Source organism: Lolium rigidum, chromosome 5 (genome assembly GCF_022539505.1).
Source record: "Lolium rigidum isolate FL_2022 chromosome 5, APGP_CSIRO_Lrig_0.1, whole genome shotgun sequence".
Lineage (NCBI taxonomy): Eukaryota > Viridiplantae > Streptophyta > Magnoliopsida > Poales > Poaceae > Lolium > Lolium rigidum.
This window is the reverse complement of record NC_061512.1, coordinates 50,994,135-51,006,234: the sequence shown is the minus strand read 5'-3', so window position 1 is coordinate 51,006,234 and position 12,100 is coordinate 50,994,135. Positions and strand designations below refer to the sequence as shown.

General features: G+C 43.0%; 1 protein-coding gene and 1 pseudogene across 2 annotated transcripts; one reads left to right on the top strand and one right to left on the bottom strand.

Annotated features, from left to right (window-relative positions):
• Window positions 1-460: 460 nt before the first annotated feature.
• Window positions 461-3,409, bottom strand: LOC124654704 (annotated as a pseudogene).
• A 2,333-nt stretch (window positions 3,410-5,742) lies between these two features.
• Window positions 5,743-11,415, top strand: LOC124654572 (probable tRNA N6-adenosine threonylcarbamoyltransferase, mitochondrial). Of its 2 annotated transcripts, none has more exons than XM_047193569.1 (15): window positions 5,743-5,811; window positions 6,018-6,083; window positions 6,416-6,699; window positions 6,818-6,862; window positions 6,990-7,064; window positions 7,147-7,243; window positions 7,611-7,701; window positions 8,289-8,338; window positions 8,727-8,917; window positions 9,014-9,099; window positions 9,880-9,958; window positions 10,031-10,114; window positions 10,196-10,310; window positions 10,559-10,647; window positions 11,202-11,415. In XM_047193569.1, the coding sequence occupies exons 3-15, from the start codon at window positions 6,445-6,447 to the stop codon at window positions 11,328-11,330; spliced, it is 1,386 nt and encodes a 461-aa protein (XP_047049525.1). In that variant the 5' UTR covers window positions 5,743-5,811; window positions 6,018-6,083; window positions 6,416-6,444; the 3' UTR covers window positions 11,331-11,415. The 2 variants fall into 2 exon arrangements, with proteins under 2 accessions (XP_047049525.1, XP_047049526.1); XM_047193570.1 differs by having other exon boundaries at window positions 6,018-6,087.
• Window positions 11,416-12,100: the final 685 nt, after the last annotated feature.

Genomic DNA, 12,100 nt, shown 5'->3' with positions numbered 1-12,100 from the left:
AAAACATTTAAATATTTCACACATTTTCAGAATATGAATTTTAGTTCTGTATTTTTAGGTTGCCTCCTCGTACTATGTGATGCCAATAGGATTCTTTCACCTGAAAAATCTCGGACATAACGCCTATACTTTCAGGAAATAGATTCCTGGAAAATAGGCATGGATTCCTAGTTTAAAAAATGTGAAAATTTGCTACAAGGCACCATCATTTGCTGAAACACACTCACCGTCCTGTCCGTTTGTGTCTTTGCCGGGTACCATCACTATTTTGTGGCATATTTGTCAGAATATACTGCATGGCCAAAATCGAAAAGTTTGGCACATTGTTTCCAAAACTGGTCATAGCATGGTCATCCGAGGTAAAAAAAAAGGTGGGTGGGTGGGGTGCTTTTCGTTTTTGGCTATGCGGTGATATGATTACATGAGGATTCCAGGTAATCCTCAATAGGCACACACGACATCAAGTAGCTAGTGTAGTCCTTGGGCAGTTGTCGATAGAGCAAGCCAGGACATCTCGGTAGTCGCGCGAGATTGTGAAATGATCGTAAACATTGCCGTCACGGCTCTTCTTGTACTCAAACAGCAAGGATGAATGGTTGAAGGCCGTGAGCTTGACGAACCCGAAGTCAAAGTCCCTGAAGTGACTCCACTGGATATTTGAAGTGGTGAATTTTGAATCTGCGATGTTAGCGCCAGCACCACCGACAACCACATGTGTCGTTGCCTTGAATGGACCACTGTAGTAATCCGATGCAGCGACGACACATTGGCTCTGCAACCAAGAAAGGATTTACTTACACATGACATGTATAAGATTGTAACATGATATGCCTGCAAAACTTATTGCATTTGCTTTAGAATTTCAAAGCAGCATTACCAACAACAAAACTTACTGGACCTTATCATTCTAAAGCAAATACAAATGCAATAAGATGCAGATGCTAGCTAGAGACATACCTGATAGACTGGACACGTCCTTTCGTAGTTATGGACATGACCGTAGAAGGAGAGATCGACTTTGTACTTCTGCCATAGCTCCTGCAGCGCTTCTCGTCCCATCGGCTCCTCGAATGTGCCCTCCGTTTCGTAGTAAGTGCAGGATGAGTACCCAAGAACACGGTGCGCCAGGAAGATGAGCCATGGCTGCTTCTGTCTGTCGACGGATGACAGGCATTGCTCGATGAACTTGTGCTGCTCTGTCCCTGTCTATATTTCCATAGAAAGATCCAGTTCCGGGCCAGTCTCTTTCGTGATTACCACTGCAGAAATTCCACTGCCCTTGTAGTTATAAAACAAAAATACATTTGAAAAAACAGAGGACGCTCTGAAATGGTATACTAAACTGACCTGCCAATCATGTATGGTACAGTCGATGCAATTGGCTCAATCTGGGAGGTGAACTGGTCCCACTGAGACAAGTAGCCGTTCGCGTAGCAAATGTCCCCGATGTGAACTACCATGTCGATGTTTTCTAGGTCTCTGATGATCTGGTTTGTAGTGTTCAGTGAGCCTGGTTGGAAGTCATTGAACTCATTGGAACCATCAGCCTCTGCCTGAAGACAAAAAAGTGCAAGACGGAAGAATTACTGTAACAAAAATATGGCCAGTTATTACACAAAACATGAAATCAAACTAAGATGGACAGGAAACAAAATGTACCTTTCCCATGTCTCCAAATATGACAATTTGTTGCAAGGAATCCTGTCCAGGATAAGGTGATGCTTTAAAGCTGTATAACTTGCTCCAGATGTTGGTACGGTTTGGTAACCTATGGCCAAGCCTGTATGTATACCTGCAAGTTTTTAGAAGTACCATTTCTTAGTAGATGTATCACAAGTTCAAAACAGTTTAAAATGGCAAGATAGATCACACACGGCGAATCTGGCCACAATTCCTTCAAGAAACTAGTATGGATGTAACCCGGATGGCGCCAACCAACAGTCCGAGCAGGTGCTCCTACATGTGCAGGCCAGAAGTAAGTGTTTTAGTCACGAGATTCGGAAGATAAACAAATGATCATAAGAAACCATATGAGAAGATACTCAGTTATGTTGACGGTCTAATTTTGAACTACAAGTAGCTAATGTTGATCTTATCTCTAGGAAGAATATGCAAATAGTGACATACCACACATGCTATTTCTGTCGAAAGTTAATGTTCCGGCTGGGGAAAGAAACCGAGGCTCGTCTTTCGCACCCCATTCAACAAAAGGAACTGCTTCTTTAATATCATATCCGCTTGTCCAGGTGATTGTCATCTACAATAGTGCAAATACAGTTACCTTAGATTACCAGAAGACAGCTATTTTCTGTAAATAGCTTCCATGTTGAATTCAGAAGAATGATACAATGCATATTCTCGTGAAAAACACAGCCGCACAATTCAAAAAGGTCATCTCAATGGTTGATTTATAGGCAAGCTTACTTCATTCCAAGACTTTCCTTGTGCCAAACGTGGGTAGACGGGTGCCTTTGGATTTGCAAAGGTTACCATGTTTGAGACAGCAATCAGCTTAGGCTGTTACAGCAGTGGGTTTTCGTCAGTGTTGGGAATTAGAGGAGTGTACTTTCAGATAATACCAGAGTAGAGAAAACACTATATAGCCTTGCCTTCATGAGGCCTCCGGAAAATAGTGCAAATGAGAAATCTTCCCTCTGGTTGATTAACTGAAGCTTCAAGTTTCCCTTCCCAGACTTGGTATAGCCACTATTCTTGAACTTTGCAAATTGGTACTGCAGTGAATATATGAAAGAAAAAGGTTCATGTTTAAAATGAAAGCGTCCCAGACTCCGGATAGAACTATATTGGGAGCTGAATCGGCCAAATGGAACATGAAAGAGAATGCTAACCTTGATAGGTGCTGTGCATAGCAGTGGAGGTTGCTGGCTATTATTTTCAGGCTCACAGATTGCATCACTGATTTTTTTTTCAAAAAAGAAATAGAGAAAAACATCAAATCCTATGATGTGCATAGCATTGGGGTCCTATTTTCAGGTTCACAGGTTGCAGAACTGAGATTTCACACAAGAAACAAGAAAATTTCAGGTGTTACAATAGATTTGCCTACATGGTGTTACCTAAAATTGGCCGGAGAAAACACACCAATCCAGTCGTCCTTGGAGGGATTCGGATGGAAGAACTCTACCTGTACCCATCCACTGTTCTCGCCCTGCAGGATGACCACTAAACCATCACATCACTCTGCAAGTGTTGAACACGAGCTGTCAGAAGTGGGGGCATGCTAGCTAACCTTGAGCCCAAGAATCAAAGGGGACGCCTTGACATGCACCGAGTCGTCGACAGCGAGGATCGTCCTCTCGATCGCGATCCTCGACAGCGGCTGCTCGCCGCCGGCAAGAGCTGTTGGGCCGCAAACAAACAACCATGTGACCACCACCCACAGCCTCATCTCCTTGTGAAGCCTGAAAAACTCCCAACTGAGACAGCACTCCAAGAAGAAGTAAAGAAGGAAGCGTAGACTGCAAACACCTAGTACATTTCTGGCTATCTCCAGGAGAAGGAAAAGGTAGTGTACCAAGAAAATACAGCAGCTTTATGATCTTCTTGGACAATGCAGCTGAGTTGAGTGAGTAGCGAACAGATCAAGTGTGCGGTATTGGAGGATGGGATGCAGAAATATATAGACAATCATTGAGGTAGGCGTGTAGCATTGGGTACTATTCGTTTCTCCCAAGAAAGAAAAATGGGATTGAAAATGGTGTCAAGATAGACCATACTAGATGGTCAGTGTCACTGTTTTTTTTTTTTTCCTTTCTCGAAGCCTGAAAAACACGAAGCAGAGTCGTCAACTATTCTGGTTCGTGTTTAGGAATCTTCTCCAATGGGATTGAAAAAATGGCGTCAAGATAGACGAATGGCTTGACTGACTCTGTCAGTACTATATCATTTTAAAAATATATAATAGTACAGTATATACTTTGGAGCACCTTCCGTGGAGCATTCGATGCTGGCTGAATCAACAACCGCAACCATGACACGTGAACCTGACCAAGGACCATCCCTAGCATGGGCAGCACTCGTACCTCGTTTCAGATTCGGGTAACTCCATTTTTTACGCAACAAAATGTTACAGTAAAGTTTAAGTTGTATTTAGAGCATCTTCACTCGGGCCACACCTACAGGCACCCCCAAACCGTCTATGGGGGCACCGGTGGCAAAAAAAAAAAAACTCGTCCAGCCACTCCCTCCAATTCCGATTTTGCACCGGCGAGAACACCATTCATCCAACACCCCAGGCCGAGCCCAACCCGGGCAGGCCAGCTCTGTTGGTGGGACATTGCTAACATTCTCTCCAAAATCATTCCATTTCCCTCCATTGCTCCTCCACATCACCCCTCTCCCCTCCCACGTCGCCGCCCACTCCCGTCATTTTCGCCAACAAGACGAGACCCCTTCGCGCTGCCATACCACCGAAAAGGCATGTGCCTCCCCGTGTGGCGGTGGACGCACCCCGAAGAAGAAGGGGAAGGCCGAGAAGGACCGGCCGAAGGGGATGAATAACGTCGAGTGGGCTTCCGGCCTGCGGTGCCGCTATAGGTGGAGAACACCAGTCGCCCACAGAGGGAGCAGAAGGCGAAGCAGCGAAAGGATATGGAGGCGGAGGTGGCCATGGTGCAGAGGGACGATGTCATGGTGGGGATGGTGGCACCACCACCTCAAGCTAGCCAGTACATCCTCGACGCGTGGAGGAGCGAGAGCCAAGGTAGCGTCTCAACGCCCTCGCTGTCAAGCGCATCGCCGGCACTAGGGCCGGTGTTCCAAGAAAGCCAAGGTAACAACACGATGCAGCTCTCTCTCGGTTCTCGTCGGCTACCAGGACTTCAATCCGCTTGGTGGGTTCAACCCCAACATCTTTAGCGTCGTTGACCTTAACGCCGTCTTTGCTGGATTGTTGGAGCTTCGTCGAACTCTCTTCATTTGTGTGCCTCCTCTTTAGGCCGGCTTCCAGCAGTTCGTTGCAAGCAACAACAACCAGTGCGCGTAGGGACCGTTCGGCGGAATGCCCCAAGGCCACCGACTCCATCATGGCCGACATCATCAACGGCGGGGAGGGGGCAACACTCCTTCAAGAAGGAGGAAGCCGAGGCCTACGAGGAGGAGGATGACAGTGATCCTTGGGAAAATGATGCCTACACCTACACCGAGGGGAGAAGAAAAAGGCAGCGGCGGTTGTGGGGATGACGAAGAAAGCCGACGGTCGTGAACCTAAGTGGAGCTCGAGGGAGGACGAGTGCCTCATCGAGGCATGGAAAACAGTGAAAATTTGAATATTTTTCAAATGTGAACATTTTTTTTAAAAAAATGTTTATCTTCAATTTTTTGAATTGAATATTTTTTGTTTGAACTTTTGAAAAAGGTGCTTTTTTTTTGAATCTGAAATTTTTTGAAAGACATAAAAACTCGAAAAACCATATAGAAAGACCGGAAAAAACAGAAAAGAAAAAACAGACAGAAAACTGCAAATCCTCGGCGGAGAAACAAGACCCGCGATTAATGGGTTAGGCCCATATACTGCATGGGGCTCGCAGTCGCAGCAAACGGCCTGTGCGGCGTATAGGAATTTCCACCGATCGGCGATCAGCCGGCGAGAACACCACTGAACAGGCCGGCCTGGTGGTGACAGCGGGCTGTTGGGCCCAAGCTCCCTTTATTTTTCCGGTCGTAACAGAGGCAGACCACGCGATAGAAATTCTATCTTCTCCCTGTCTCGTCCTCTCTTGCTGCGGCGGCAGCGGCCGGACCAACGGCAGCCACGGCGGCCGGAGCTAGCGCACCGGAGAGCCAACCTAGGTAGGTCATCTCTCTCTCTCTCTCTCTCTCTCTCTCTCTCTCTCTCTCTCTCCGTTGCATCGGCGCGCGGCTTGCGCGGCACCGGCCTGAGGGCGTTGGCGGCGGGCCGGCGGTGACCTGAGCTCACGGGGAAGCGGCGCTTCTCCACTGCTATGCACGCTTTTCTCCTGTGAATTTTTCCTCACCTTTCTCTCGTCCGATTGCAGGAGCACGACCAGGAACAGCGAGTTTTCCTGATTCTTTCTCCTGCCTGCTGCAAATCCCATGCTTCTGTAAGTAAGTATGCTCTTTCGTTATTCTCTAAAAGGCACGCACGCAGGGCAACCCAAGTGCACAAACTCATGTGTCGTGCTTCAGTTAATCTGAAAAAATAGAAAATTGCCAAAGCTGTCAAAATTATATTCCTGGAATATATGCAAATGCCCACTAATCATAAGAGGAATAATATTGCAGCAGACCTGCATGGCTGCATCTGCATCTTTACAAACCAAGTATAACTGAAATGGATATTTTCCATGTGTACTGGTTAGTGAGGATTATTTGCTCTGTGTTGGACAATGAGCGTGGTTCGTGTATTTGATTGTGCTCCCATCTGAGGTTGCAGGGTCACCCGCTAGAAGGGAGCCTGAAAAAATGGTGTCCACCCTTCTCCCGATCTTATCGCCGCCGGTTTCACGTGCCGCCGCCTTCCTCCTGCTCCGAACCCGACCAACACCGTTCCGCTCTCACCGTCTGCTTCTCCGCAGCCTCCTCGTCCCTGCGTCTTCCCCATCAACCCCTCCTGCTCCCCGCTCCCTCACCACCATGGCCTCCGTGGCTACCCCTGCCCGCCGGGACCTCCTCATGCTTGGCATTGAAACCAGTTGCGATGACACTGCTGCCGCCGTGGTAGGTGTGGCTCGTTCGTTGCCCCCTTCCTTTCTGCCCAGTCACTTCTATTTGTGCTCGAACCTTTTAGGTTTTATCCTCAGTACCTCACTTCTCTATGATGCTTGGTCGGTTGCAGGTTAGAGGCGACGGGGAGATCCTCAGCCAAGTGATCGCTTCCCAAGTAAGGATTTGCGTTTCAGTTCACGTTCTCTCTAGATGGTTCATACCTAATTTTACCCCGCTCAGGAAATTTTAGCAAATGCAGCATCGTTTACACATTGCTGATCATACTGTCGTGTGTTTGGAAGTCAGATTTGCTTGTGAAATGGGGTGGTGTCGCTCCTAAGATGGCCGAAGAAGCCCATGCCCTTGCAATTGATAAGGTTTGTCTTCCTTTAAGAAGATATAGATGACTTCTAGTCTTCTACGTCTGTGTTAATTGTAGTCTACATCTTTGTCTTGCAGGTTGTTCAGAAAGCACTCGATGATGCAAATGTGTCAGAGAGTGACCTTTCTGCTGTGGCCGTGACCGTTGGACCAGGGCTCAGCCTATGCCTGAGAGGTTCCTCTATTTGTTACTCTGATCTTGATTAAATTATGTACGGATTACTGATGCTTACTATCACATGCTACTAAAATAGAGAAATGTCTCCTTGTTAGTTAGCAAATCCAACAGGACTTTCTTACATATATGGTTTACTTACTCAATCAATCAGAAATAGTCATGTTTTTTTTTTTGAACCACACTGAGTAGACCATTGTGTCTTCTGTTTCATGTGCGACTCTCTTGAACCTGGAGACAAACCATTTATTATCTGTTCTATTGTTTATCTGACTGCAATACTTTTGTTAAAGCTTCTAGATAGGATTTCCTTCTTTTTTTTCTTCTGTTTTCTGTATATGAGTGTAATGACATCTCTAAATTGCAGTTGGTGTTCACAAAGCTAGGAAAATAGCAAAAGTATTTGGCTTGCCTATTGTTGGAGTTCATCATATGGAGGCACATGCATTAGTTTCCAGGTAACCATTGGAAATTTGACATCTCTTTAAATGATGCACACGCTATTTGATGAGTTCAATATCACACAGAATAAGCTATATAGGATTCCTTATTTTGTTCAAGGACACAAGATTAGGTGTTTTCATGTAACTTGTAAAACCAGATCCACAAAGTGTTTATTTATGTGTGGATCTGCTTTAACAAACTATTTGCGTGTTCTACACTATGTTTCCCCCCTTACAATATGTTACGGACTTATCAAGACATTGAACAAGGTCTAGCACAACCTGCAAAAACTGAAAACTGAACGACTTTTAGTGATATGACCTCCAAAGATTGAACAAGATTACTCTACAAAAGCTACAGTTTGACTTTGAGTAGGAAAATATTTACGTCTACAAGCTCTTTCTCAGTGTCATATCTGTAAGGAGCATGGCTTGTGAATTTAAGATGTGAAATTCGTAATTTAATTACTTCAAATATGTTAAATATTGCAATGAAGGCCTCACTCTATGACCATAAAAATAGCAGCATGCTTTGCCTCTTCACACTTCTAGCGATATTGCATTCACTGAATTATGGATTAATATGGTTTGATCCTTGTCAGGCTAGTGAAAAAAGACCTTGATTACCCATTTTTGGCTCTTCTAATTTCAGGTACTAATGTCTCAGCATTCTATACCATGATCTAGCTTAATTATCCGTGATTCCGTAGAAGCTTAGAGTTGTAAATTATGATAGCAAGAATGCCATAAAAGGTTTCAGTCATTCTTTTCCTGCCTGTTGGAATCCAAAGCAGCTATAATGCTATGCCTTATTGCAATTATTGAAATGCTATAAATATCTTTACTCATACAAAATGAAGTTTCCACCCACTAATTTCTGATTTTTTTTTTAAATATTTTTAATGCAAAAGTACAGCAGCCTAAGTTCATGCATGATATATCCTAATGTAGCAGACATGCTAATTTTGATACTGACACTGGCACAATTGTGTTTGCTGAATTTTCTGATATGACGTTTCACTAACTAGTAATATGTTCAGGAGGACACAATCTTCTTGTTCTTGCTCAGAACCTTGGTGAGTATGTTCAACTAGGGACTACAATAGACGATGCAATTGGCGAGGCATATGACAAGTCAGCAAGATGGCTGGGTCTTGATATACGGAAAGGTGGTGGTCCTGCTCTTGAAGAGCTTGCCCTAGAAGGTGATCCAAAGTCTATTAATTTCAGAGTAAGTTTGCAGATGAATTTTTTTTTTCACAACAGCTGTGGAGCTAAATGGTGTCTAGTCACCATGAATCTTGGTCTGACATGATATTGCCTTCAGGTTCCGATGCGACAACACAAAGATTGCAATTTCTCCTATGCTGGTCTCAAGACTCAAGTTCGATTGGCTATTGAATCCAGAAATATGTATGAATATGTCATTCCTTTTAATTGCACTGTTTGTTTCATCTTCTTCATGAACACACCTCCTGGTGTTGTAAATACAACCTTGCGTTTTGCCATTTAGCATGTTGTTTATTCCTTGTTTATTTGTTATTGGCGTTCATTCTTTTTGAGACTACACCTCAGGTTGACAAAAACAACTTCATTTGGAACTCTCAATAGTATTCATGTATTCTTAAAAGGTCACTCTTATTATTGGTGTTTCATGTAGAGGAGTTGTAATTTGAAACTTGTGGAGGCGATACTATCCATTTAGTATCCAAATGTCAAACACACAAAGTTCATTTTTTAGAGAACATTCGTACTCATTACACAATGTACACTGCTCTGCGGTGGAAATGTTTGCTAAGCAAGATTTACATGTTATTGGAATTTGGAAATGTTTTCGTCCTAATAGTGCCACACGTATGTGGTAGCATTCTCTTGGACCAAACAAGAAGAACAATACTGGTGGGAATAGTGATGCAACTGACGCTTATAACATTGTAGAATATTTTGTTATGGAAATCATCTTACATCTTTTAAACAGTTGACACCTTAATTTGTTGAATAAATCACGCGTTGATTAAGTGAACATTTCCAAGGTGAATATCCAAGTATATCAGTTTGTTTCAAATAAATGAGGTTAAAAATGCTCAATGTATTTATTGCTGAATTAAGAATTTGCATCACTTCAAGCTGGTCAGGTGCATGGCTATGCTCTGATTATTAGTTAACTATTCTGCTGCTTTTATACCATTGTAGCTGCACAGATGATATCCCCATTTCATCTGCAACAGAAGAAGATAGACAACTAAGGGCAAACATTGCTGCCTCTTTCCAGGTTCAGTATCATGGATATTTTACTCATTATCCATGAATTATCTTAAGTTTCTGATAATTTAAACTTGTGCAGCGGGTTGCTGTTCTACATTTGGAGGATAGATGCCAGCGAGCAGTTGAATGGGCATTGAAGATGGAGCCTTCTATCAAAAACTTTGTAATACAGATATCTTGTTGCTTTTATATTCATTTACTTTCCTTAGTTTATCCAGTGTGTTAATCGATTCAATTATTAAAGGTTGTTTCAGGTGGGGTTGCATCTAACCAGTATGTTAGGGCCCGCTTGAATCATATTGCTGAGAAGAATGGCCTACAGCTCGTATCCCCTCCCCCAAGTCTTTGTACTGACAATGGTAATGAGTTTGTTGCTATGGGCGTTAACAACTAATATTCAATCACACTACCAGTAAAAGCATCTAATATTCAAAATGAACTTTGATGCAACGCAGCACAGTTATTGGTTTTCAGTCTAAACCCTAGTCTGTGCTCCCTTTTTATTCTGAAGCATGTGTATGAATTATCCTGACCATTTCTGCCAACTTTGCTGTCAGTTTGTCTTGTAATAACAATCAGAGGATTCCTGTCACCTTTATTTGCATAGGTGTCATGATTGCTTGGACCGGTATCGAGCACTTCGTTGCCGGTAGATTTGAAGATCCACCTCCTGCTCATGAGCCTGATGATATGCAGGTAACCTAAACAAGCAGTATGCAAGGTTGATAAAATCAACTGCATACTTGATTAGTTCAAAATTAACATATAACTTATAAATTTAGTGTGCGGAGTAAGTGATTAAATTGCACTGTTTAGCTCTATTTTGTATTTATTTTGTTGTTAATCTGGATATGACCAGCTCCTTTCTAAAGCTAAATAGTTAGTACTTGGATAAAAAAAGTATGCCAATGAAGAATGTAAATATAAAATCAATGGTAATCCCATCATCATCAAAGTTTGAAGATTCGAAATAAAATATGTCAAATTATTGAACTTGGTTTGAAGAATGTTGGTGAACTAGCTTTTCTTAGAAAAACAAATAATTGAATTTGGCACGTCTGTGGAAGCTTGGACATTTATTTTAGGGACTATGAGCACCCTGATTTCTTGTTTCCTTCATTGGAATGGTAGGGACATCTGAATCAGGCCGTTATCTTGTACTGGGTATTTAAAATCTGATGCAGAACTTGCAGGTTTTATTCTGGTTGTTTTGCTAGTATCCTCCCTGACCAGTTTCTTGTCTGCTACAGTATGACTTGCGCCCAAGATGGCCTCTCGGTGAGGAATATTCAGAAGGAATAAGTGTTTCACGATCACTTAAAACTGCTAGGATCCATCCATCGCTTACATCCATGACACAGAGTGCTCTCCGCAACTAGTCTGGTCAGATCATCGATCTCCACAGATTGCTGTCATTGAGTTCCACGTCATCCAGTTTGGAACCATTACCTGGGCAGCCCAGCTCACTTGCAGAATCACAGTTATTAGCTACAAAGGCGTGAGCTGAGTACCTGTTCATTTGTTCGTTGTGCATCTGAGAAGCTATAAATTAGCCCTGTTCAATTTGAATCGACATTATAAAATATGAGATATATACCTTGTTGTCAGTCTGCTTTCTATCTCATGACGGTCTTTGAAGAATTAACACTGTTCGAGATGTTGGGTTATCCAGTGGCTTGTCTCGCTCCGCCTCTGGCGACCAGGATGCATCCACGTCTTCATCCTTTTACTGTTGCTTTACAAGCCACTCTTGCGTGAGTTGCATTCCCGTTGTTTGCTTATTGCAAAACCCTAGAACACTATTACACAGTTACACACGTCATATATATGATGATACTCATAGTCTAGAGCTAATTTCTCATATAAATCTTGTCAAATTCTTGATTTACTGGTATCAAGGATCATGAGCTAGGTTTATCCTTTGCGGCAAATCGAGCTGCCCAATTGGGCGGCTGGGGTCTAGTAAAGTCTCAGGATAGCATGTCTCAAAGTACTCCCTCCGTTGACTTCTCTAAGTTTGACCAAAGCTGTAGTAAGATGTGTCAATCTCTACAGCATCTAGTCTATATAGTGATTAATTTAATACAAATAATTTTGTGTTTTAGATTTGATATATTTTTTCTAAAAGTTGAATCAAACTGAAACTATT